General features: G+C 41.5%; 1 protein-coding gene across 1 annotated transcript; it reads left to right on the forward strand.

Annotated features, from left to right (window-relative positions):
• The first annotated feature begins 471 nt into the window (after positions 1-471).
• On the forward strand, positions 472-26,141 carry RBBP8NL (RBBP8 N-terminal like). The gene is made up of 13 exons (XM_063298767.1): positions 472-538; positions 2,161-2,203; positions 2,711-2,806; positions 3,763-3,875; positions 5,075-5,147; positions 11,350-11,486; positions 11,951-12,033; positions 14,574-14,737; positions 16,280-17,066; positions 19,058-19,169; positions 21,183-21,244; positions 21,736-21,862; positions 25,307-26,141. Exons 1-13 carry the CDS (start codon positions 472-474, stop codon positions 25,432-25,434), a joined length of 1,992 nt encoding a protein of 663 aa, XP_063154837.1. The 3' UTR covers positions 25,435-26,141.
• The last annotated feature ends 258 nt before the right edge of the window (positions 26,142-26,399 follow it).

Consider the following 26,399-nt stretch of genomic DNA (forward strand, 5'->3'; position numbering starts at 1 on the left):
GAACCCTGGAAATATTTTCCAGGCCTCAGGAAAGCCCTGCGCATTCAGGCTCAAAGATAGGCCACAAGTTACAAAATTATTATATTTGTCTAATGGGTAGGCCTGTATATATGCATTAACAGTGTTCTTGAACTAAAAATAAAGAATGAAGCTTACCTCTTTAATGTGAAGTTGCCTGAATTTGAAATATTTTTTTAAATAAATTGTGACCTCCCAGGGAACCCCTGGTGACCTCTCATGGAAACCTAGAGCTCCATGGAACCACGGTTGAGAAACCCTGATCTCTTGACCAGGAAATGACAACATCAGAATTATCCATTGATCAGAGAGGCCTTTTTTTCCTTTTTTTGCATCTGTAATTCTTCCCTCTTAGATTACAAGCTGAACACTGGCAGAGGGAGGAAACTGATCTGCAACTGATCTGATTTCTTTCTCCCCACCTTGGACCCATCCATGTGACAATACAGGAACATGGCCACAGAAAATTTTGCCGAAATCTTGAACAAACTCAAGGAAACACACGAGAAAGAAGTCCAAGGTAAGAAGAAATGGTCGGTGTGAGGGTGTGTGTGTAAAAGAGGGCTACTGTGTTTGTCTGACTGATTGGATCAATAGATCTGATGCACATACATTTAAAATGTAATAATCAGGTGAAAAAGTTGATGAAAAGTACAAGGATTACTGATTTTGTAGAGTTAGTCCTTTGTGAAGGCGTCTTAACTGCTTTACTCAGCCACCATTTGAGTTGCCAACTGCAAATACTTTTCCCCAGTTAAGACCAACATGCCAACTGTCAGTGTTGCAAGGTTATGCGTGGTGGCTCAGCAGTTAAGACGCTAGGCTTGTCAACCGGAAGTTAACAAGTTCGGCGGTTCGAGACCCGAGCGCCAAGTGATGGAGTGCGCTCCTGCACTCGCCCCAGCTGTTGCCAACCTAGCAATTCGAAAGCATGCAAATGCAGTAGATAAATAGGTACCGCTTCGGTGGGAAGATAACAGCGTTCTGTGCCTGTCATGCTGGCCACATGACTGCGGAAGCGTCTTCGGACAGTGCTGGCTCTTCGGCCATGAAACGGAGATGAGCACCGCCCCCTAGTGTCGGACACGTCTAAATGGGAACCTTTTTACCTTTTACCGTTTAGGTTATGCGGATTTGTTTGTTTGCTTCCTGATTTAATTTTATTTATTTATCAAATTTTATCACTACCCATCTCCCCGGTTTACAGCAAGAAATTATATGTTACATACATAAAATTTAATATTTACATGCATATAATGACATCAGTTTATATCTACTCTAGCATCTATCTCTAGCATATACTGACTCCATCCATCCATCCATCCATCCATCCACAGACACATACCTGCACATACATACATATATACTTACACACATATACATTTCTATACATTTTGGAGATACAGATATTCAAAGACAGCATGGTCATCCAGGTCTTTCCATCTTTTGCCTGTAGCATGAGTAGCAACCTTTTCAAGCAAAACTTCAAGTCAAACCTTTTCATGCACCATCCTGTGCCTCATATAATCGTCTGGATGCATCCCCCACTGATAAATAAAAATGTCTCCAATCTCTCAAAATCGTAATATCTCATAAGACTTTTGGTAAGCACAGCCCTGAAATTTCACATAAGAGGTTAGAAATTTCACAAAGGGATCCTGAAATCTCACAGGATGTGACCATCTTTCAGCTGCCTATATTTTTAATTGGGGGTCACAGGCACCATCTATGCTACCAAAGTTGGTGCATTGCTGGCCTTTGGATTGCAACATGGTTGGGGAAGCCATATTTTGAGAAGGAGAACAGCAACTTCAATAGTTTCCATGCTAAACGTTTCAAATGGGATTGTGATTTGGCCAAATGAATTCCTCTCTATTTGCCATTTATTCAATTTAACATTCTTAACCTGGTTACTGAATTATTCCCTTTTCAATAGATTAAATGATACTCTGACCAAACGGTTTGGATTCATGCAATTTCTTAAGCCACAAGAAACCTATTCATGGTTTCCCCTAATCAAATTCAGTGTGTTCTCTGATAGCAATCGTTAGATCTTTAACTGACCTGATTAAACCATAATGTTCTACATCCAGGAACAAAGATCACAGATTGTTTCTGAACATCCCTTACTGTTTCTTCCAGGCCTGCAAACCAAACTGAATGAACTAACCAATGAGAAATGTCGGTGAGTAAAACAAATGCCATTCTGTTGGGCATGTGTTCTTGGACTTAGGCAGAATCTATTAAAATATAAGATAAACTTGGGGGCAATAAAATATAAGATTCATCCCTATCATCTTAAGAGCTTCAGGGCTGCTTCTGGAATCAGAATCCTTGTCTAGTTTATACAGAGGGGAACATCCGGACACACTGATTTTTGCATCATGGTTTAGTGAATAAACCACAATTGGCTGGTTGATTCATGCTAAGCCATAAACCACTGTTCACAAAGCACAGTGGATATGCCAAGCCAGAATGAAGCCACATGTTGTTTAGCATGATGGGTGAACAGTTTCTGTTTCCTAAGTATTTTATCTAGTCTTAATATCTTATCAGCTCCCATTACTTTATTTCTCCGTGCAGTCTGAGAGAGAAAGAGAACGAACAAGAGAGAGAAAGGGTAGGGATACATCTGGAGGCCTGGGAATAATAGTCTTCTCATCTTCCCCCTTGTTCTTCTCCCTTGAATTAGAGACAACCAAAGAATTGAAGAACTCTTTACCAAAAACCACCAACTGCGTGAACAGCAAAAAGCGCTTAAAGAAAATGTGAAAGTCTTGGAAAACAGGTAAACAGCTTCATCTTGTCACAAGGGGCATCTGCAGAGGAGGGGGAGATCAAAAGAATCAAGATGGTTGTGATGACTGGAATACTCAGCTTCCCATTAAATCTGACTCGTAAGTATTTACTTAGAATTCTCTTTAATGGTGTGTAGCATTCAGTACAATGAAAAAAGTTGTGAATGAAAAACCCATGCTTTTCCCCCATTAAACATCTTCCATGAATTCAAATTCTCCCCCACTCCCCATCTCAGGTATGCACCCCTCCATCTCATGCCAGTTAGTGTAGGAATCTGCAGTTGTCTCTAACAGCAACTGGCAAACGACCTTAGCATTTTGAGATAGTCCAAATAAGATGATTTCACACTCCAGTGATGTTCCCCCTCCCATGCCTTCGACTTGCAAGACCGATACACATGTTAACTGAAACATGCGTGCGAGTCCAATCGAATGTTCTGGGAACGTTTGATCTGGGAGCATGACAGTGGTGGCCACAAGCACACAATTGGAGCTCTGCCACCTTTCTTTCATAAAAATTGGGCAAGGCCTAATCTCAGCCACCATCTCGGCTTTTTTTTCAAACCTTCCCATTCCCTGCAGGCACCCCTCTTTGCCCAAGCTATGCTCAGCAAGTGTTTTTGGCTTCCTTCCACCTCCTTAATGACCTCTACAGAGCTTCTCCAAGAGTTGTGCTACCCATGGTGCTGACTGTTCTGGATGGGAGATATTGTCCAAAATATAGCCAGCTAGTTAAACTGAGCAAATCTGATCTGGAAGAGAATTCAGACTTGCAAGATTCTGTTGCTGTAAGCTTATAAAAAAAATGTAGTATTAGCATTCATGACTTTGGTTTCCTAGTCTGGTCTACACTGAAGGGCTGACAGTGGGATTGGTTCAGTATGGATGCTCCCAACTGGTTTTGCTGCTCTAAAAATATCACACTGCTATTTTTATTACTTTGAAGGTTGCGAGCTGGGCTCTGCGACAGATGCCAAGTGACCCAAGAACTTGCAAAGAAGAAGCAACATGAGTTTAGGAAGGCCCATTTTCAAAGTCTTCAACACATCTTCATCCTAAGTAAGTTCAACAATAAGGAGACACCTGGAATACATTGAGTAGAAATGTGGGAGATTTTCTGGTTGAAAAATTTGGAAGTTGCAAGCTTCATGCATACTGTATTATAATGCCTATTACCAAGCAGGTGATGTTTGATTTAGTGATTTTAATACCAGGTCAAACTGAAATAGTGATTAAGGGAAACTTCATTACACTGCAGTTGATGGAAGCAGCATGAAAGTATTTATTCACTTTTTAACCGTTCTTCTGTTGCTCTTCTGCCAATGCACTCAAGGCAGCTTCAGGGCCAGCCCAATTCTGTATCAATAACTCCTTGCAACATGGATACGATCAGGACATATAAAAAAATCAAATGTAAATGCAGCAAATGTGTTTGTAGAAGGAAAATAAGCAGAAACCTGGAGGGTGTTGTAAAGTTGAAGAATAAAGCATGAAGTAAATCCAAAGATACTATATAAGTTGTTACTGGGAATCACAATTTATAATCTGGTTTTCTTCTGACACTTACTTTTGCTCAATCAAGAGCATGCCAGATTTTGCTCCAGTCTGTGTAGGGTTACCAAAAGTCCAGCAAAGGGAGAACATGTCCTCCTTTTTGTCCTCATGTCCTTTGTCCATCAGGCATAGCCTTAAGATCAAATATTGTCCAGCTTTTCAAGTATCTATCTCTTCCTGAGTGGCTTTTCTCCATGGCACAGCACTTCCCTAATAAGTGCTAACCACAAGTTAACCAGCTCTACACTGTGACCAAAATTACTTTAGTTGGTTAGCATCCTCTCCTGGCTTGCTCTGATGCCTGAAATTGCCAAGACTATTATCGGTTACATGCTGAAGGCTTTTGCCTCCTAACCAGCTCCAGCACATTCCAGCAATTGAAAAACTAGTCTCTCTGATGCTGGAAACTGAATTTCATATACTGTACAGATAGGCCTAGGCACATTTTATTTTTTTTTTGTAATTTTTCATTGTAATTTTTGTCACGGAGGCCAAGAAAATTCAGCAGTTGGTATGTCCTCCTTTCCAATTGTCGGTGTCCTCCTTTGCCTGTTCAGATACCTGGTAACCCTAGGTCTGTGACATACGTGTTCTCTTCTTTCAATCTATAACCCTGACATCATCCCAGCCGTAAGTCCCAGAACACCTGTAAGGCTGGGGAAAGCTGATCTAATCCAACATTTCCCTTCTTCCTTCCATTATAGCTAATGAAATGAATAAGCTGAGAGAGGAAAACAAGACCCTGAAAGAGGAGCTGAAGCGGTTGTGTGGCTCAGAGTAAGCTTTCCTAACTTTATCCTTTGGTGTTTGGGATGCTTCTAAGTCAACCCAATATGGCTGACTTCTTCATACCAGAAGTGGGCCGCCCCAGAATGCCTTTTTCCTGGAGGAAGTGGTATGTCTTGGGAAAGATGAGATGATTCTAAGGCTGCCTTGCCAATTAGGTTTCAGCTGTGACTGCTGAGAGTTCAAAGTGAGATGGATTTGAAGAACCTCAGGAACTTCTGATATGCTTCATGTTTCATTTCTGAAGAAGAACATGTCCCAGTTCTGTTGGGAAAGAGGCTGAGTCCTTCCAGAAATGGCAAAACCTGTAGATGGACCATATTTTTTAGCCTGCAAATGACAACTTGCATGAAGGCTCCTGTTTCTAACGCAGGGTTTCTCAACCTTGGCAGCTTTAAGATGTGTGGACTTCAACTCCCAGAATTCCCCAGCCAGCCACCCAACATCTTAAAGTTGCCAAGGCTGAGAAACATGATTCTAACGCCAAAACAGAGAGGACAAAGTTCTGCCCCCAAAACATCTAGCAGATCAGAAAGGCTTCTACATCTTGATATTTAGTTGTCTACTGACAGATTGTCTTCAATGCTGATGTTGGAGTGAGCATTTAGCACTAGTGTCTGGCTTTTCCTTAACTGTCTTGAAAACATGTTAAGTATATAGTGCTGTAAATCTAGCATAGAGTCTTTGATGCCATGGGCTGTGGCCATCATTGTCCAATTTGGTTATTGAACATGTCCCCCTTCTTGTCTGTCTCCCTCCTGCCATTTTGCCCCCCCCCCCCATCAACCTATCTAAACCCAGTGCTGAACCAGGAGATTTTGGGAGGCAGGGGGTCAACTCTTAACACTTTAGGGAGGGTTAAAGGCTGCAGAGTGTGGAGTGGTGATGCTAAGTGGTCAGAGACATGCCACGCCCACAGGGAAGGGCAGGATTTTCAGACATTTCTCCCTGTTTTTTGCTGGGATTTTGTGGGGAAATGCTTTTCCTTATTTTCTTTTTTAAGTAAAGTAAACCTGTTATAGAGCTTTCATTGCAATTTCTATGTGGTGTCTGCTTCAGTTGGTGGGAAAATACTAATTTTGCATGGTTGGGGTTAGATGGGGCTCTGTGAGGTCTAAAACAAGGGCCTAACCCAAGGTGCACAATCTTTTGGGGTGGGGCATTGAGAGACAGAGATGTGTGAACACACAAAATGGCCACCACAACCAGAGACGTGCCTGTACAAAAAATGGTTAACATGGTAGACCATGGCCAGCCTCAAAATGCCTGTTGATAGAATATGTCCTCCCTCACCCAGATGTTCTCTGTCTTCACAGTCCTACTTTTGTGAGGCCCCAAGAAATTGTTTCAAATAAATAAGATTCTCTTTGCAGCATGCCAACTGCCAGCTCCTCTCCTTTAACTTAAAATAATTTTTTAAAATCAAGTTAGGTAGGAGAAGGAACTTGGTGTTACCAAGGGTGATTTCTGTGACATGTAGGTGCCACCACATTGCTTGTCCTAGACTCTTCCCCATTTTGGTCACTGTCCTTGAAAGTTGTTCAGGTTTTTCACTACCAGTTTTGCAAAGCTTTGGGCTTTTACAATTATGGGTGAAGTCTGTTTTGGCTCTGGAAAGCCAGAGTGGTTGGCAACGGAACACTGATACGTAAGCTACCCAAAGGGATTTCATGGGTCTTCTCCAAAGCTGACCTCAGCGTTCATTTATTTAATGCTGTTGACAGTCCAATGCACTAGTGATAATTTATGACTGGGAAATCCAGGGGCATGAGGACCATGATGCACTGGCTTTTGCTTTATAGCAGCTAAGCCGCACTGTAGAATATTCATCTCTTTTAGTTTAGCTTGGGTTTTGCTGTCTTCCCTTCTGGATTTCTATGTCTGTGTTAGCTGTTCTCAGGGGACCCCTCTTTTCCTCTTTCCCTGCCAAAAATGGGGAGAAAAATTGGGGGCTTTAATCTACAAAAAAGGTGAGTAAAGAGGACCTATGAGGGTCATCAGGAGTTTTCTTCTTTCTCTCTCATCAGGCATAGCCCCAGACTCATCTAAGGGTGCAGAATAGGAGGGCAGGATCAGATCAAAGGAGGCCCTTTGACAATCTTAAGGAAAATACCCTTTTATTGAAATGGCTATATAGAGCTTTTACATATGAATGTATACTATATACTGTATGTTTTCCTTTTATTTTTTATAACTTTGTGTAGTATTTCTTGTTTTTTTCTTTTTTTCTCTACCCAATAATAGCAGAACATTGTTTCAAGTTATAAGCAGAAACTAATAATAGTAACTATACTGGACCGTCTGTAACAAAGATCTCCTGGTGGCATTCACACGACACATTAAATCGGGTTACTGAATGAACTCATCGTCTGGGTCCATACAATACTTTGAACCATCAACTAACCACGCAAGCTGGATTTGTGCATCAGTCTAAGCCATCCACATGGACATACAAACTAACCAAGCTTAGTCCTCAGCAAGTTGCACAAATTTGACTTGATTAAGGATCTTGTGTGAACACAACCCAGGGAATATCAGTCACTGAAGAACACACTGGAAGTGGTCAGACCAGCCTGTGGGGTTAGTTGACGGTTCAGAGCATGAACCCAGATAATGCATTAGAGTTAACTGAGAATTTCCAAAGCGTGCTGAAGAACATGTTATGGGGAAACTTTGCTGTAGAAAGCAACTTTAACTGTCAGCAGATGGCACTATTGCTATATTTAAATCTAGTCTGATGAAATGCAAACCTGGGGATGAAGGAGATGTTCCTAATTTCCAAGCTTGTTCTGTGTTGAACCTGGTGCTGGTCATCTCTGCTCTAGGCAGGCCAGTGGGAAAACAGCTGACCTCTCAAAGGCCTTTCAAGCATAAAACCAAAGTAAGATCCTACTTCATTGGGAGTTACAACTGCAGTTGACCCCTTTGAAATGAATGAACTGCACAGATTGGATCGTTCAGGCAGTGCCCTTGCATAGATGAACACAGTTTGTGCCAAAGACATTCCCACTGGACCAGGGATGGCCCTCTATTCTGAAAGCCCAAATCAGAGCCTGGGAGGAAATTCCTCAGATTAAAAATACAACAAACCTTGATTTAACTAATGGAGGGACGGAGCGCTAGTTATACCCAAATGTCTGTGAAATGGCATTTGGGATATTATGCATGCATAACATCATTTGCATATCATGGCATTTATAGTTGTGTAAAACAGTGAAAGGATGTTGCCCATTGCATCTGAAGTCCACTAAACAAGGTCCAATAAATCAAGAGTTGACCGCATGGCCAAAATCTCATGCAACTTCATGAGATGATGCGCTGCTCTGACCATGCTAAATGTTTGGATTTTATCTTATTTATTTTATTCTGCAATTTTAGGGAATGGCAGGCTCCTTTTTAGAGCACAGAGGGTGCCCATGCCTGCATCAGATTGTCCTGTTTTTTAAAATCGCTCCCATATCATGCTCTTCAACATTTAATGGACAAAAATAGAGGCACCCCTGTAATGCCTTAATTCTCACCCCACAGAGCACTGTCCTATACCCTATTAGGCTCCTTTATAAACACATGCACAGTTCAGTCCCTTTTTTCAGCTGCTGGTTGCATCAGTACCTCACTGCCCTGGCATTTCCAAGGTTTGATCACCCAGCTCTGGCATTATCTAATCCAGCCCAAGATTTAAACAGCCTAGAGTTCATCCTTTGTATATTTCAAAGCAACCAGCTCTTCCTGCTTAAGGCGAGACAGAGCCATGAATTGTAAACTTTATTGTTCTTGTCTTCATCTGACTAGAACCGCCTTAACTGATCACTTGATAGATTCCTCAGGGACATGGCTGGTTCATAGGAGAGCTGGCTGTGGAATTCTGGGAGCTGAAGTCCACACATCTTAAAGTTGCCAAGGTTGAAAAACACAGAGTTCCCATTAGTTCTGGCTAGGATTATGGGAGTTGGTATCCAGTACATGTGGCTTGTGTTCAGACAAGGCATCTAATTTAATTAACCAGTTTTCTGGATTTAAATAGCACGCTGAAGCAGAAACCAACCAAGTGAGTCTGGTTTAGACTGATATTAGTCTAAACCACAACAAGAACTAATCAAGATCAAAATTATCAGTTTAGCAGGTAGTGCAATGTAGCCTCTAGGCTTGAGCTGACTTGGGGAAGCATGTTGTGTGAATGCAGCCACAGTCTGCCTTTGATCAATTATGTGCCATCAAGTTGGTGTCAACTCTTAGTGACCATGTAAACAGGCCTTCTCCAGGATGAAGAACCTGCCTTACAAATTAGCCATTGAGAACCAAGTGCAACTTGAGGTGTTTTTTTTTCCTCCCCCTCTGCATAATTATTTCTCCCAGGCCTCTAGGGCTTAATTTTTTTTTCTTTCCTACCCACAATACTCATGATACCCACTTTGGAGCTGTAGATCTGGGCTGCAAAGCTCCAGACCACCAGGAGATGGCAACAAAAAAATAGAGCTGTCTTTATCGGCTACTAGTAGTCCTCCATATTTTTGCAGCCCAGACTGAGTAGACTGAACACACTTCTACTGCACAAGTTGTAAGGGCAATCCATGGAAGCTTCTTTCCTGAGACTAACAAGCATGAGGGATGGATTTTCAGTAGAAGCACAACAGGAGAATGACATGGTAGCATGTCTCATAAAAGGCCTCCAAGAGTGTGATTTGTGAGCGATAGGTTGCTCATATGAGGTCTAAAACTGGAGAAGTTGATATGGGCTGGGGGTTATGCCCTCCAACCCTGCTCTGTATTCCTTCCTTGTCTGAAACATGACAAATAATGTGATGGTATAACTTATAAACATTTGTATTGAGTTGTAGAAACATTACAATATAACCATGTTCCTGAAAAGTTTTACATTGCATATTAAAAATGGTTAATACCAAATACCAGCCAGATCAACCATAGAACTAATATGGGGGGGGGGGGGTCCTCTAAACTATTATATAAGAAATTACAGCCCAGGGTCCTTCTCTCAATCCCTTATGCCTTCCTCAATTCTTCTTTGGACTACTGCTATGCGCTCTACAAGGGACTGTCCTTGAAGACTTATTGGAAGCTACAGCTGGTCCAGACTGCAGAAGACTGAGTACCTATAAGTGTTTCATGATCTGCTCATGGAATTCCTTTGCTTCAAGAACTGCCCTGGTTACCGGTTGGCTTCTGGGTGCAATTCAAGGTTTTTTGTCACCACCTTTAAAATCCTTCATGGCTCAGGATCTAGATATCTTCAGAGCCACTTCCTTCCAATTGTTTTTGCCCAATTTGATCACGTAGAAGGGGCTCTGTTCAGGCCGCCCCACTCAGAGATTGTCACCATCAGAGACTGCCCCTGAAATCTGGGCAGCCCCAACCTTGCTAGATCTTAGAAAAACCATCAAAACCTGGGTTTTCTCCACAGATCTTAGGAGGAGAAATGTTGTGGACTGTTCCCTCTTGTAACTTGGACTTTAACGGAAATGAAGTTTTGTTGATTATTTATTTATTTAAATTTATTGGCCACCCAACTCCAATGGAATTTTATTTATCTCTGGCACTAAACTGTGCTTTGTACTATGTTGAATAGATATTGTATATGCATTGCATGTTGTATTCTTGGTATATGGTATTTATTTTATTTTATTTTATTTTATTTTATTTTATTTTATTTTATTTTATTTTATTTTATTTTATTTTATTTTATTTTATTTTATTTTATTTTATTTTATTTTTTATCCCGCCTTTCCTGATTTTATGAAAATAGGGTGTGTAAGCCACTCAGAATTAGTATTAATTGATGTAACATACAAGCCCAATACAATCAACCATCCATCCATCCATCCATCCTGAAAGGGAAAGAACATTAATAAAAATACCAGGCTCTTCAAGTTTCATCTCTGGCATCATCCATCCTGCTCAGTCTAAGCATCTCCAGAATATGCTTTGCTGCACTTTATTTCACTGCCAGCAAGAGAAATAAATATGACATGAATAAGCAAGGATAAAAGCAAAGTACTGGTATTTGATTTGGGATATTTTATTGCATGCTGTTCTCAAGTGGCCTGATGCCAAAGATGTCTGGCTTCTGATTTTTTTCCAGAGCTGTACAAAAAACATGCAAGCCATTTGGACGGATGCCTTTAAACCCTCTCTCGTTTCATCTCTGTTTCTATTTGTTTCCTTTGTAATGCAACAGGGACCGACCGAAGGCTTTCAAAGGGCAGTCCAGAGAAGGGAACTCCACCCTGGACTTGTCTTTATCTTTACTCTCCACCCGAAGCAGGAAACTGAGTGCTGGAAAAAACGTGAACCAAGAAGCAGAAGACGGGTATCGTGAGCCACTGGAAGGAGGCATGTTCTCCTGAAACTGGGCCTGGTTTGCTCTCCAGTCAGTCCTAGATCAGGAGCCTAGTAGAACCTCCAGCAGCAGAGGGACGCTGCCTAGGAGATCTAGTTCCCTACTTTGCACATCAAAGACCCCAGATTTAATTCACTTCTTCAGGAAGAGCTGGGAAAAATCCTGCCTAAAACCATGTACTGTTGCTCCCAATCAGTGGTACTGAGCCAGGTGGATCCATTATACCTGGTGCCTTCCAGAGGGATTGGGACTAAAACTCACAGAATTTCCAGCAAACCCTGTTGGTGGTCATGTTGGCTAGGCATTTTAGGAACTGGATTCCCAATCCACCCAGAGAGATCCAGGTTGGGGAGGTTGGTCTGCAGCCTGAGAAGAGAAATGTCTCCACTTGAAACACACATCATCTGAAATAAGCATCTGTGGTCTTTTCTTGTTACAGATCAATCTCCTGAACACAGACACTCTCCAGAAAGCAGGGTCTCCCCTAAGATCATTCTCCAGGGAGAACGTGCTCTGGATATGGTAAACAATTCCCTGGCTAATCTAGCCTTCTTTGTCTTTCCTCATCACATTTGATTCTTCACCTTGGGCTCAAAGCTCTCTTGAAGCTGAGAGTAGAAAGTATTAGCTGGAAACAGCCTAGATGAAGAGAGGGAAGAAATCATGTCATGCTTCCTCTCTAAAAATGTTGAATATCTGCCCAAATTATTAACCTTCTGTTTAATGAGCAATTATGTTTTAATTTCCCTCTTTTATACAAGGTGGAGAATTTGGTTTTCCATGTCCCAGGATTGTTCTTTCAATTGGAGCCTTAAAAGTGTTACATTTATAAACTGTATTTGTGATGGGCTGGGCTGGAGGGTCTCATGGGACCTTTCCAACTTAATGGCTCTGTTCCTATAACTTGCTTAATTGGATCACTTGGGGGAGAATATATTGTGTGAACAGCAAAAATGGGTTAATTAACTGACTGAGTCAATTAATCCAAGAGGGTTATATTTAACTCAAAGCAGACCCAGTCATGCGCAGGGTTAAACTAACCCCAACAGGCAGACATGGTGTGGGAACATGCAAACTCAACCAACTGACCCGTTTTGCATTCTCAGCCTGCAAGAGAAAGTCCTGGAGAGAAAATGTGGGCAAAATAGTAAGCCTTGCCATTCCAGAACTCACTGCTGTGGCCTGGTGTCACAGAATTCTGGTTGGCTGCAGTGTCCATGCCATGCCCAATGGGGAAGGGGGAAATGATATCATGAAGCTTTGCTCATACTGTCTTGGTACAAGGGCTCATGGGATATTAGGTGTGGAAGCCAGTAGGTTGGGACCATGTATTTCCCCAAAAGTTATTTTTGACCAGTTTGTGTAATTGTATGCTGCCAGAAGCATCAGTAAGGAGTTTTGACTGGGTTAGTGGCTGATTAGATTAAACACTTTGAAAGACAGACAGTGTTTCAGAGCACTGAATATTTTGTTGGATGGGCTTTCTGTCAGTGAGGGTGTCTATTCAAAATCATGAATGTGCAAGTTGTCCTGGAAAAGTACCCAGTGTGTTGCTTTTCTTCTGGAGATTTGCTTCCCAGATCTCCAGTGTGGTCTTCTGGATGACAAGCAGATGGTAGCTGTTTTGAAAAAGGTTACCTTTCTCCCAGCCCCACCTTGACTAGCAACAAATGCCGAAAGTTCAGTATAAGGAGTCAAAGAAGATGTCCAGATGTCTTTCTGAGTGGTGCAAGGATTCTATGGCATGGTGATCCAGTGGCATCCATAGGAGGGTCAAGGGGCTCAGAGTCATGGCATTGCAATGCAAACTCTGCCTCTTTTCTATGTGCATTGCCATATCCTACACTTCCCCCAAAATGTTGGAGCTAATGGGGCAATGCTGCTTTCATGATGAGATCCTGGTGAGATTATTCCCCCCAAAAAACTGATATAGGGGAGAAGTGCTGGTTTAAGTGGCTTAATGCTCACAACATATTAACCTGGCTAAAAATTTCCTGGGGTCACATAACTTGTTAAATTTTACCCTATATTGTTCTATATTTTCCCAGTTTTTTCTGTTTCTCTGATTATGAGTATAATGATTTAACTTTGATAATTTCATTATATAACATGACATGAAAATATATATGTATGGCTGGTTCTGATTAGTATGATTAGTATAAAGAGATTGAGTTTTGGTGGAATGTTTTTCTTTTCTTTTTAAGGTTGGATTAGAAAACCTCCAAGGTCCCTTCCAACCCTATGATTCTATGAAATTTTTCTTTCATTTTGTATGTATATATGCGAGGATCTATATATCTAACCAAACTTAGCATGTTATACTGACACAAAAAAATGTGGTTTCAAAATGGGCATAAGTCCTCAATTACCTTTCTCAATGGATACAGAAATGATTACATTGCATTCTTAGCATTCTCACTAGGCTGCAAGTACAATTTATTAAATCATGATTCAACATTTGGGTAGAAGGAGTGTCTGTTAAATCCAAATGTCCATTAAATGTGAAGCCTACTCTAGTAGGCTGAATGCACACAACATTCTCAAACATAAAAAGATACTAAATCAAGGTCAATATTGACCAAGCTTAGCATTCCATGAAAATACATCCATGAGGTCTGTAACTGCCTTGGTTAAGTATGTTGTAGGAAGACAGCCAATAAGCAGTGGGACAGTCTTTTCACCAGATAGGAATGTTTTCTAGAAACTTTGAAGAAAACTTTATCGCTTTCCTCAACTAGTAGTTCATTTCCATCCATACTCTGTAGGCATGGAAGAATGTATAGTAAAACCTTGGTTTTTTGACCAAATGGAAAAAAGAGGTGTCCGCTAAATCAAGAATTATGTATTGGTTCTATATATTACATAATTTACATAATTTTATATGAGTGATATAAATTATATGACTTACATAAAAATTACATGATTTTTAAGCAGAAGTTAATTTGATATACATTTCTGTTCCAAATTCAGATGTTGTTCATTGCCTCTAAAGTCCACTGAAGTCCCCAAATTTGAGGTTTTACTGTCCTTCAGCTATTCCTCTCTCCCTTCTCTGTTTTTAGAGCTCGCAGAAGAGAGTCAACCAATTGCACGGGACAGTTGAGCTGATGAGAGTGGGCTCCCGAACCTCATCCCAAGAAGGAGATTATCCTGAAAGTGGTTCCCCACCCCTTGCAAGCAAAACACCACCATCCCCTCAGTGTGATCAAAGTCCCAACTTTGAAGCGTAAGTTATTATCCCTACATTTCCTACGTTACATTCTTCATCTTTCTTCTGAGTAAGAGGGACTTTATCCCTTGAATAAAAACCCTGCGCCTTGTAACTAGTCCACCATCATCCATTGAGATCCAAAATCAAGAAGGGGCTTAACCTGGTTCTCCCCAGCCCTGTACTTCCAAGGCTGCTGCATTTCTTGACTCTTGCAAAATTTGAACTTCGAGAGAGTCAAGCAGGACTGGTAGCTCATTTAAGGAAACATCAGCAGTGAGTTGCTCCAGAATCATCTGAATTTTCTTCTTTCTCCCCCTCTCTGTCATGCATCCACCAAGTTCCTAGACCCTTTGCCTATGGCAACCTTCCCCAACCTGATGTTCTCCAGATGAGTTCTTCCGTGATGCTCAACATTCCCAGCCAACAGTCTTTGGCCAAATTGTTTGGGAATTATGATTGATGTAGGCAAGACATCTGAAGAGAACCATAAAAGAGATCCTTCAGATATGCAGCTCTTTCAGTTTATGATATTCTTCAGCCCTGGCTAAGAGAATTCAAGACCAGCTAAGTGTAGAAGCTAGATTGCTTGCCAGCAGATGATATGATACCCTGATGCTGCAGCGCAGGAGAACAGATACGGAGTTTCAGAAAAGACAGGTGTGTAAGAGTCATAGGGGTTTGATCCACCTAATAAGTTAGATTAGGATAAGCTACACTGGGGTTGGCCACGTGTGTGTGTAAATGCATGTATAATTTATATTAGGGGTGTGCATGCTTAAAAAAAAAAGAAGTGCTTTAGACCTGTGCAAGGCCAACCCCGCTCTGCTATTCCTTAAAGCAACTGTCTCAGCTTCAGGCAAGCCAGTGAAATGCTGCCCTATTCTATAGAGATAGTCCTTGCTTAACAACCATTCGTCTAGTGACGGTTCGGAATTACGACAGTGGTGGAAAAACCGATTTATGATCGGTCCTCACGCTTACGGCTATTGCAGTGTTCTCACGGTCACGTGATCACAATTTGGGCACTTGGCAATGGGTTTGCATTTATGACTGTGGCAGCATGCCGTGATCTTGCGATCGCCATTTTTGACCTTCCCAGCCGGCTTCTGGCAAGCAAAATCAATGAAGAACAGTGTGATTTGCTTAACGACCACGTGGCTTGCTTAGCGACCGCGGTGATTTGCTTAATAGCCGCCACAAAAACAGTCATAAAATCGGGTTGGATTCACTTCATGACCTCTTCGCTTAGCTAGCAACTGAAATTCTGGTCCCAATTGTGCTTGTTAAGCGAGGACTACCTGTAAGAAGTCAACTCTTTAAATTTAAACTGATTCTTAAAGTAGTAGTATATTTTTCTCTGGCTCACAGAGACCTCTGAAAAGAGTCAGGCAGCTTTAATGACTAGGGAGAATGCTGATGCGCTTGCACTCCACAAGGTGTGACGCCCTTCTATCACTGTTAGCATTATCAGTGTAAAGTACTCGGTCCCCCCACCATGCTTGCAACTGTGAAATCTTGGCAGTCAGTTTCCCAAGGTGACTGTGCTGATTCTTTTAGTTTTTTAAAACCCAGCAAATCCGATTGCTGTGCCTATCCCTCGTCTTATGAGAACCTGAGGTTTGCCACCAAAAAGGAACAGCTCCATCTCTTCAACCAAAGTTTTGCCCTGCATCATCTCGGCCTCCGGAATAACTCCACCTGCAGGGAGGGTGACTTCCCTCACCACCTCTTACTGGCCAAGGAAGTAGGCAGTCGAATGAAGTCCCAGGATGAGTGGGAAGACCAAGCTACCATCTTGGAACTCCCTGGCGCTGTGCTGTATGTGAAGGACCGACATCTGGAAAACAGGCTGCAGTTTCTTAACAGCCCAGAGAAACTCCGCTGCTTGTTGACGCAGCCACAGCAGGAAGGGAAAGGTGGAGCAGAGGACAGTTCAGATCACGCTTGGTGCCAGACCCCTTCCATATTACCAAGCGTTGGCAAAGAATGCAAAAAGGAAAGGGCCTGTCCAGAAGATTTGATGGGTGATACATTAGAGAAACAGTTCCAGGTCAACAGAGAAAACCTGGATCAAGGAGAGGAAGCCACATCTGGGCAGGATTATCCCACGGAAGCACCTCTGGATTTATCAGATTATGGAAGAGGAAGAGAGAGTGGCACCCACTGGCACCGATCCTCAGTGAAACATGAAAGGCGAAGTCCAGGCAGAGATGAGAACGAAAACTCTGTTGTTCAGAAAAGCTGTTTGTCCAGCTGGCTCTGTACAGCCCAGAAACACCATCATGGGAGCAAACAACTGGAACAATTCACTGCCAGAGCCAAGGAAAACACAGCAGTTTCTCCGGTAGGAAATACATCTATTTCTATTTCTATATATCTATTTCTATTTCTATATATCTATTTCTATATTTCTATAGATTCTATAGCTATATCTATTTCTATATTTCTATAGATTCTATAGCTATATCTATTTCTATTTTCTAATATATTCTATTTCTATCTGCCTATCTACAGTATATGCAGCCCTGGGGGTGGTTGGTGGCTTATGATGCTCTCTCCACTTTTTAGTTTCCCTCTTTTATCTTCTACTTTTTGTACTTTTCTATTTTTATAATGGTTTTGTAATTTTTATTTGTGAGCCACCCAGAGTCACTTTTATAGTGAGATGGGTGGTGTATAAATTTAATTAATAATAATAATAATCTATTTCCAGAATGTCTTTTGTTCAGCTCTTTCTGCCCCATCACCTTCCTCTGTATATTCAGCTATTTTACACATACTTTGAGGTCATTTTAAGTTATGCTTACAAAATTAAGTTACAACTATAGTTGCCTACCAATAGCATTGTGAGAGAGGTCAACATTTAGTTAGCCAGAGCTTCCCAAACTTTTTCCTTCATTATCCAAAACCACTTATCAGAAAGTCCTTTTTACCCAATGTAGGTAGAACACTTTAAGTCAGTTTAAATGTCCCTGTTGTGATTGGGTAATGGGTCCCTGTGTCTTTACCCAGAGAAAAACCATGTTCATCCAATTTTGAGTAATTTACCCAGGTTTGGGAAGCAATGAGTTAGGCCATTGTGCTGCACCAAATTCTTGAAGGTCCCTGAGAATTGACTTTGGTTAATACTGAATTTACCCACTCTTGAGCTTCATACAATGTGTTGAATCATAAACTAACTAAAGATCTGAGTTTATCGAGCCAGTTAAGTCACAACAAAGGAAACAAGGTACAGTGAACCACAGTTTAATAAACCATTCTGGGGAAGGGTTATCCATTAAAAGTAAATGTTGGTTAATTCTGAAGGTTTTCCCCTTCGTTTTTAATTTCCCTTCCTGCATGTTGACATTCCTGTAAGGCAGCATTTCTCAACCTTGGCAGCTTTCAGATGTGTGGACTCTAACTCCCAGAATTCCCCAGCCAGCCTGCTGGCTGGGGAATTCTGGGAATTGGAGTCCACACATCTGAAAGCTGCCAAGATTGAGAAACACTGCTCGAAGGGTTGTCATCCTTAATGCTACCCTTTGATAATTGAAGAGATGTTGGTTGGAGTAGGAAGTGGGGGGAGGGAGGAATTGCCACCGCAGCTTCCTCCCCAGTATATTTCCACTGGCCCACCAACCCATTTGTTTGCTCAATCATCATCTCTCTCTCCCTCCTCTTCAGTCACTGCCCCAACATCCCACCCACCTACCTGGTCATCCCAACATCTTCATACAGTAACGTCCCTCCCTCAACTCACCTGTAACTCAAGCATGACGTATGACCAGATATGAACCCATTATTTAAGGGAAGCACTGACCAATGTCTATACTGCTCCCTGTCAGCCCTTTGAGGTAAGCCAGGTCAGGACATGGACTCAGCAAGAAATACTGGAGCTCTATTTTATTGATATAGGGTATTAAAGCAGAAACTTGAAAGCCTGATGACATTCCTCCTTCCCTCCATCTTATACCAAAGAGCGTCAAGGTGGGGCAACTTTGCATTTCTTTCTCACACTCTTTTGTTTTGCCAGGCTTAAGACATGTTTGGTCTTCACATACCTTCTCCAAGGTCATCTCTATAGTTCTCTAGATTCCCCAAATGACAGAGAAGTCTAATATGTTGAGATGCAACCCAGATGAAAATGTTGTCCATTGTATCTGAACTCTGCTAAACCAAAGTCTGTTAAACCGAGGGTTTACTGTACCAACTAATCAAAGTTAGCATGGGGTACAATGCAGGTGGTAAATCCTTCATTCACCTGAACATAATCCCTGTGAGCATTACAGGACTTTGTAAGGCCAAGTGGCAACCTACAACTTTCCTGTCTCCTAAACTTTGTGACCTCTGCAGATATCTTTGCCGCAAGAACTTGCCATGTCCAAGCCATCTTCACATGACTCCACTGCTGACACAGAAGTAGAGATGCCTTTTGGAGTGGAAAATCAAAACACTGAGCAGCCAGGTAAAACAGAACCATATTTTGCACTTTCTGGGAGAGTGGCACATATATATGGGATATAGGATGCTTTAGGATAGCGACTTTGAGAGGAGAAGATTGAATTAAACCAGGAATGGGCAATTATGCCTTTGAACCATAGGCAATTCCCCTCCAGCCACCTTTTTGCAACCCCTAGAGCAGTGTTTCTCAACCTTAGCAACTTTAAGACGCGTGGACTTCAACTCCCAGAATTCCCCAGCCAGCTAGGGCTGGGGAATTCTAGGAGTTGAAGTCCACACAGCTTGAAGTTGCTAAGGTTGAGAAACACTGCCCTAGAGTATCCCAGTTTGGGCTTAATGAATCAGCGTTCAATTTTATTTAGGTTAAAAAGAACCCCAAATTATACTGCTGATGTTGCAACCAAATTGGGGGGGCAGGCAGGATTTTGGCCAGAATGAAGCTGGAAATGCCTGTTTTAATCCTCACAGAGGCAAAATACCTACTTCCAACTTCAAACCACACCCAACAACTCCAAAATATTTCTTACTCTGTCCACCTGGTCTTGACATGTCACAATACTTCAGTCCTACAGCCTGTGAGAGATTCATAATAAGGGCCCAGAATAAGAAGTTCAGAAAGGATGGTTGATTGGAACCTGAGTGCTCAAGGAAGAGGCATTAATTCTTTATAAGCCTTATTTTTTTTCCTAGTTAAGCTGCCACCTTCCTGTCAGTGCTTCTGTTTGTCCCATGGCAGAGGGCATTTTCAATTGAGAAATTCAAACAGGAATAAGGAGTAAAAAAGAAACAAGCATGGGCTTGATGAAGCTGCAGGTCACCCCCTCCAGTTATAGTAAAATTTGATTCTTGTTCTTGCAAGCAATCATCCATTAAATCAGAGGTCAATGATTAGCCAATGGTATTAAAAGATTCTTCCAAACAAAAGACAGGTGGCACCTGAGCTAGAAGACAACTAGAATCTTGAGCACGAAAAATGTATTTCACAATAAATCTTTCCACCCTGGTTAATATGCTGTGCTAAACCATAATATGATTTGTTTGAGCTTGGCCTATATGTACCCAGTCAACTGTGTTTTATTCAATAATCTATAGTTAAGTGAATCATGATTTAAAATAATGTGTGAACTCCATCACAATGTTTCAGGGACCATAATGCTATTTGCTGTAACAGGCTATGAAAACATTCCCCTACTTGGTACCCTCCAGATGCATCAGATAACAACTATACAAATTCCAACCAGCATGAACTACAACTGGTTCTAGAATAGTAATCCCAATGTGATTGTAGGTTCTAGAGGGTTAGGATGTGTTACCAATTCTTGAGCAAGAAAGAGATGTTTCCCATGATGACCAAACCACTAGAATATGAAACTTGAGACACTTCTTTTTCTGACCTGCAGTCATATGTAGTTTCCCAGGAAATGTCTCCGTTGCTCAACCAATAATTTTACTTCTCTTACAATGGAAGGCTTACATCCAGGATTATATGTACCATAAATCTTGTTGAACAAACAACACCTCGAGTTTAAGTAAACTTGGAATATATTAGATAGTTGGCCTTTTGTGCTCAACTGAAATCTATGGCATTTTGAGCCTTTTGTCCAGGAGGACTAGAAACCTCTGGCATTCATCCAACTTTATACTGTCTGGAATGAGCCCCACCCTATCAAATCCCTAGTCCATTATCAGCATTTTTATTAGAAATAGCTCTCCAGAGTCTAGAGCTCAAGCAATGCCTTCCTGAGTGCCAAGAATGGAGCATGGGACCATCTACATATTAAGCAGAAGTCAAACACACAACTGAACAATGGACTCACAAATACTTGTGCAATATGAGTTACCCCTAATCAGTGGTGATTAGAAAACCACATGCTTCTCTGATTTCTGAGCCTTGAGAGAGGGAAAAAAAAACCTTTTCTGTCTTGCATACTTTTCTCTACTCAAAAAAGAGAGGAAAATTGGTGTTTCTATACCTTATGATTGAAGTTGATATCCTATATGCCTTTGTTTCTTTTAGATAATGGTGATACTGACTCACTAAAGGATGACTCTGATGAGCCCAATGTATCTGAGAGTGAGGTCTGTTTCCATGTTTTGAAGGGGCTAAAGTAACCCTACCATTCAAAGATGGGATATGAAATTATCAAACAAGATTGGGAACGTGTGCCTTCTGGATCTTGCTGAACTACAGCTCCCAACAATCTTTCCTATTGGCATTGTTAATGTGGGTTGCTGAGAAGAGCACTGTGGTTCAGGAACTTCTGGAGATCTTCAGCTTCCCCCCTACTGGTCTGACAATTTTGGAACTGCTTCCAGTTTCAATATACTGTCCAATAATGAGGCTTTGATTTTAAGGCATAATAAGAACCACTTATCTTATGGGGGGATCTAATAGCACATCTACTTATGGTCATGGGAACATAGCCAGACCTGGTTTGACCAGTTTTGAGTGTAAAAAACCCAGCAGTATTTTCAGTGTAAGTTGAAAATAGGACAGATCCCCTAAATTCCATGGCATTGTTCTTCATGCATCTTAAACCTGTCTGGATCAATTTCTCTGACTTGTATAGATGGTTGGTATCCATGAAGAAAAAGGTCTTCAAGGAGCTTCTGTAAAAGAAGAATACTGCTGTGCAACTGAGAACATCCAGCATTTGCAAAGGAAACGGAAAAGGGGGCATGATTCATCGACAAAAGGTTCAGAATTCTGCATTTCAAGATATTTCAGATTTTGCACCCAAAATATCTCATACTTTGGCCTGGTTTGCACATAACATATTCTCTAATGTGGTTTGTTCCGGGCAGAATATGATGTGAGCCCAGCTATGTGGCTTAGCATTATTTATTTACTTACTTATCTGTCACATTTTTATACCACCAAAGTCAAAGACTCTGCAGATTATGTGCAAATCAGACCATTATGGCTTCTTCAACAAACCAGGGTTAAAAATCCTGTAATAGTCTGTAATGGGGACCAAGCCTTTCTTTTGAAATCTATTAAATAACATTGCACTTGCTTACTTCATCTGGATTTTTGTGCCCTCTGATAAACCAATATAAGATAACATGAGATAGTTTTTTTTTAATATATCCCTATTTATTTAAGAGATTTATGGCATACCTAAGCCTACCTGACAGTATTTATTCATTTATTTATTTGGCATTGTACCAAAATCAGAAAGGCCTAAAGCATCCAGTGGGTATATCAATCTGAAAGCTTAGATCTCCTCCGAACATTGTAGCAAGCTGATGTGATTTACAGAAGTGGGAAAAGAAGGGTGCTTAATTCTTTCCCTTCGAGATTTTATTTCCCGTGTGCCCTTTTCATATCTAGAAGTAACTCAGTTCCTCCTCAGCATAACAACATTTAACCACTGGAGCAAGAGAGCTAGGTTAGTCTGTGCTAGCCCCAAATCAGGAGGCATCTACTAGCACCTTTTCAGACGAACACATTTCATTAAAAGGCACCTGCTCTTGTGAACTGCAGCTCACTTCATCTGAAGCTTGGTTTAGCCACTCAGGAACTGTAACTCACAAAAGCGGATGCCTTTTACTAAAATCTGTTACCAGACCAGACTCCTAACGTTTAAGCAAATATTCATACTTAAGCGTATGTATGTAAACATGGCCATTCTTGGATTTCTGATGCAATATTTCAAAGGCTGGTTCACTGTCCTGCAGTCCAGGTCACCAAGATTGTAAAGCCAACAATTTTGTAAAGCAAAAACATTGCGTATTCTCTCCTAACTCTCTCCTGCACTTTCAGAAGGAAGCTGGACGGTTGACAAGTATATCCATATCCATATCTACTTACATACATACATACATACAGCAGGTCCCTGGTTAAAGAACAAGTTCCATTCCTAAGTCTGTCCTTAAGTCAAATTTGTATGTCCAACAGTTATTTAGCATCAGTTAGTCAAATGTTTGTCTTAGTATATAAATATATATTTTACCTTTCTATGCATATCAAACACTTAAGAAACATTTCCAAATACACTAAAACATCTTCAACATAACAATACACAAAAGTAGTATTGTGCATTTAACCCGAAACACTGCTCTAGACACAACCCCCACCTGTCTATCAATCAGTAGCCTTGAGTCCAGGAGGACCCCCAGTCATGGACACACTTTTTAGGGGAAACCACCCCTCTAAGAGTTAGCACTGGAGGTGAAAGATCTTTTCTACACAAACAGCAACTCTGCCTTGTCTGGGTTCATTTTCAACCTGTGTCATCTCATCCAGATCTGAACAGCCTCCAGGCATTGATTCAAGCCTTCCACTGCATCTCTGGCTCACCCTGGGATAGAAATGTACTGTATAGCTAAGTGTCATAAGCATACTGATACTCTCAGAAATTGGCCTGAATTTTTCCTAGACCCTCATTTTAAACCATTAAATTGGCCAACTTCCCTGCAAAAGGGCAACATTTTGGTCCTGCCCATTCTAGTAACATTATGATGGTAATATCCACTCTTCCACTCCCCTCCCTCCTTGGTAGCTTTCAAGAGACCCAAAAACCTTGGTCTTCCCAGCCACAATCAATTTCCCACCTCTCTTTTTAAACCTTAATACATTTAGGATTGGTGCACCTCTCTCTGACTTCTCCTGTGTGGGTTTAGATCACTCCCAATGTGCTTCCTCCAATTTTAATACTCCCTCCTCTTTTCAACTGGCTGGCAAATACAGTTTTCCATGCTTTTATGCTGAGCTCTTTGGGGGCTCTTTTCTAACACTGTCCCCTGAACTCTGACAAATTACCAATGGTATTGGTTCAAGAAAGAAACGCTGAATGGGTTGTAGCCCGTTGTTCCATCCATCCTGAATTCCGTGCTGCGTAAATATTTAACCAAAGTTATACAATTGTGCTGCGATAAGACACAGAGCAGGGACTCCAATGTCTCAGCATGATGGGCTCCCTCTAGACGGTGGCCAACCCCCAGCTTGGAAAGGGGGGAGAAACTTCAACCTGAATAAGTGTCGTACATACACAGTCCGGCTTGTTTGCTTAGCCTTTCCTAAGGAACATTGATTGACAAAGTACACCCAGATTCCCTGAACGAATTATTGACTTGCACGAAAGTATTTTCACACAAATGTGTTTATTTTTCAAACTGGGACCTATAGAAGTGGTTAGCTGCTAACAATGGAATATGTTGTACTGGTATTTCCTACAGGTGTGACTAAGCAGGACATTGATAAGGTTGGGAACAAAAGCCCTCTGGCCTCATAACAATTTAAACACTTCACCTCCCAAAGCCCTCCCTTTGCTCTATACAGTCACAGAATGGAAGACAGCAGAGTTGACCAACTAATAGAGAGATACTGTGGTCACCAGGGTTTAAAAAAGGGGCTTGTTTGACAAGCTGCCACCGTGCCTTTCCGACAAGCTCTGATTAATCTGGATGGAAAATATCAATCGCTCTTTTTTTTTTTTTTTGCTTTGCCCTTACAAAGCTTGGGCTGTGAAGATGTTAAACAGGCAGCAGAGAGGAAGATATTGGAGAGGCCTCCTCCCCGGGACACACTGCTGAACTTTGTCAGCAGGCTATTATCTGGAGCTTTCTTGCATTTTTAAAAAACAAAGTAAGATTCAAAATAGGCAATATATTAAGGCTCTGATGGGCTTATTCTGCCTCTTGGGGGAGGTATAGGATTAACCCTAATCCTAACCACCCCCTTAAAAAAGATGAACAATTTTGATCCAGGCCCTCCAGAGATGTCATCCACATCGCCCTCCTGTTTCCTTCAGCCCTTGAAAGACTTTCTTTTTTAAGTGGAATAGAGAGAGAAATGAAATGCCAGAGAGAGAGAGAAAAAGAAGTGCCAGAAAGAGGAGAAAGGGAACAGCAGAAAGATGGGTAGCCCCACCCACTTTACTCTGGCCACACCCACTGCTTGATCAAGCCCGCCCACTATGCAATCCCACCAGGTCATCCTTGAGGTACCATGGTTATCAAATCTAAAAAGGTTGCACAGCCCCTTCTTTATTCTTTTTCAAGTTTCAGATGAGCAAAGCACATTACATTTGACTATGTTTTATCCATTATCCAGTTTCAGAGATGCCACAGAGAGAAAATAACTATCCCACAATGCACTCTCTCTAATGCTCCGTTCCTTCCATTTCCTTTTCACAGCCTACAAGAAGTCAATTCAAGGAGGATGGAATGGTAAAGCCACTCAGGTCCCACCTGGCCCACAAGATACGAAGGAAATGGCAAACCACAGTCCTGCTTTCAGACATGAGGACCATGAGGAGACATAGCTTGAAAACATTTTCTTACTTGGACCTATTTTGTAGCCTAAGCTGCAGTTAAATATTTCTGGTTTTTATCAGGAACTCTACAATAGCCACAAAAAGAATTCTAGGTATTCTAGTTGCTAAGGTTAAATATCCATGTTTTGCAAACCTATGTATGCAACTATCAGGCATCACAACTGAAATCATGAGTAGGACATCTCAGATAGGCCAGACATGTAGGAGAATTTCAAGAATAACTTCTTGGACTATGCTGGAAATAAGACTTTATAATGGTATGTGGGAATGACCTTGGGAGACAGGAAGAGGATCCACAGCCTAGGCAGCAGGTCTTCCTCCTGTCTCCCAAGGTCATTCCCACAAACCATCACAGACTAGAAGAGCTCATTGGCTTGTTCCACTCAATTGTTCTGTTTCTTATTCCACTGAAGATGTTCACAATTTAATAGCAGTTGCAATGGAACCCTTCCATCTTCAGCTTACAAGCTGACAGGAAGTTCTAAGATGAGCAAATCTTTGATGCTTCCTCATGTCCTTCGTACTGCATAAAGAGATAACTATCCTGCACATACTTTCAAGCAGAAGTCCCCAGATTCAAATCCCAGCAACTGCAATAAAAAGAATTGAGTTAGTAGATGTCAGAATTGACCCTCTGTCTGAAATCCTGACTATTTGGGAGTGGTCCAAACAGTACCACAGGAGCCAGTGCTAGGATGAAAGGATGCCTTGCATACCTGCCTTACAACCATATTCTTGGCTTTATGGCCAATTCAGAACATTCCTTTGAGTTGGATAGCAGATACCTGAAAATACCTAATGCTCCAGATTATATGTGTCTTTAGCCAGCAGACTCTCTTGACAAACTCTGTTCCCAGTATGGGAGGTAGACCACCAGATATGGTAAATTAAGGCCTGACAGGCATCTAAGCCAACCATCACAGACTGACCTCACTGGCTGATGGCTTTCTTTG

The sequence above is a fragment of the Candoia aspera genome, chromosome 3, assembly GCF_035149785.1.
Source record: "Candoia aspera isolate rCanAsp1 chromosome 3, rCanAsp1.hap2, whole genome shotgun sequence".
In the NCBI taxonomy this organism is placed as follows: domain Eukaryota; kingdom Metazoa; phylum Chordata; class Lepidosauria; order Squamata; family Boidae; genus Candoia; species Candoia aspera.

Coding starts and splice junctions, on each gene's coding strand:
- RBBP8NL (XM_063298767.1), top strand. CDS start 472: ATGGCCACAGAAAATTTTGCCGAAATCTTGAACAAACTCAAGGAAACA. Junction 5,148..11,349: donor AAGCGGTTGTGTGGCTCAGA/GTAAGCTTTCCT, acceptor GTAATGCAACAG/GGACCGACCGAAGGCTTTCA. Junction 11,487..11,950: donor AGAAGCAGAAGACGGGTATC/GTGAGCCACTGG, acceptor TTCTTGTTACAG/ATCAATCTCCTGAACACAGA.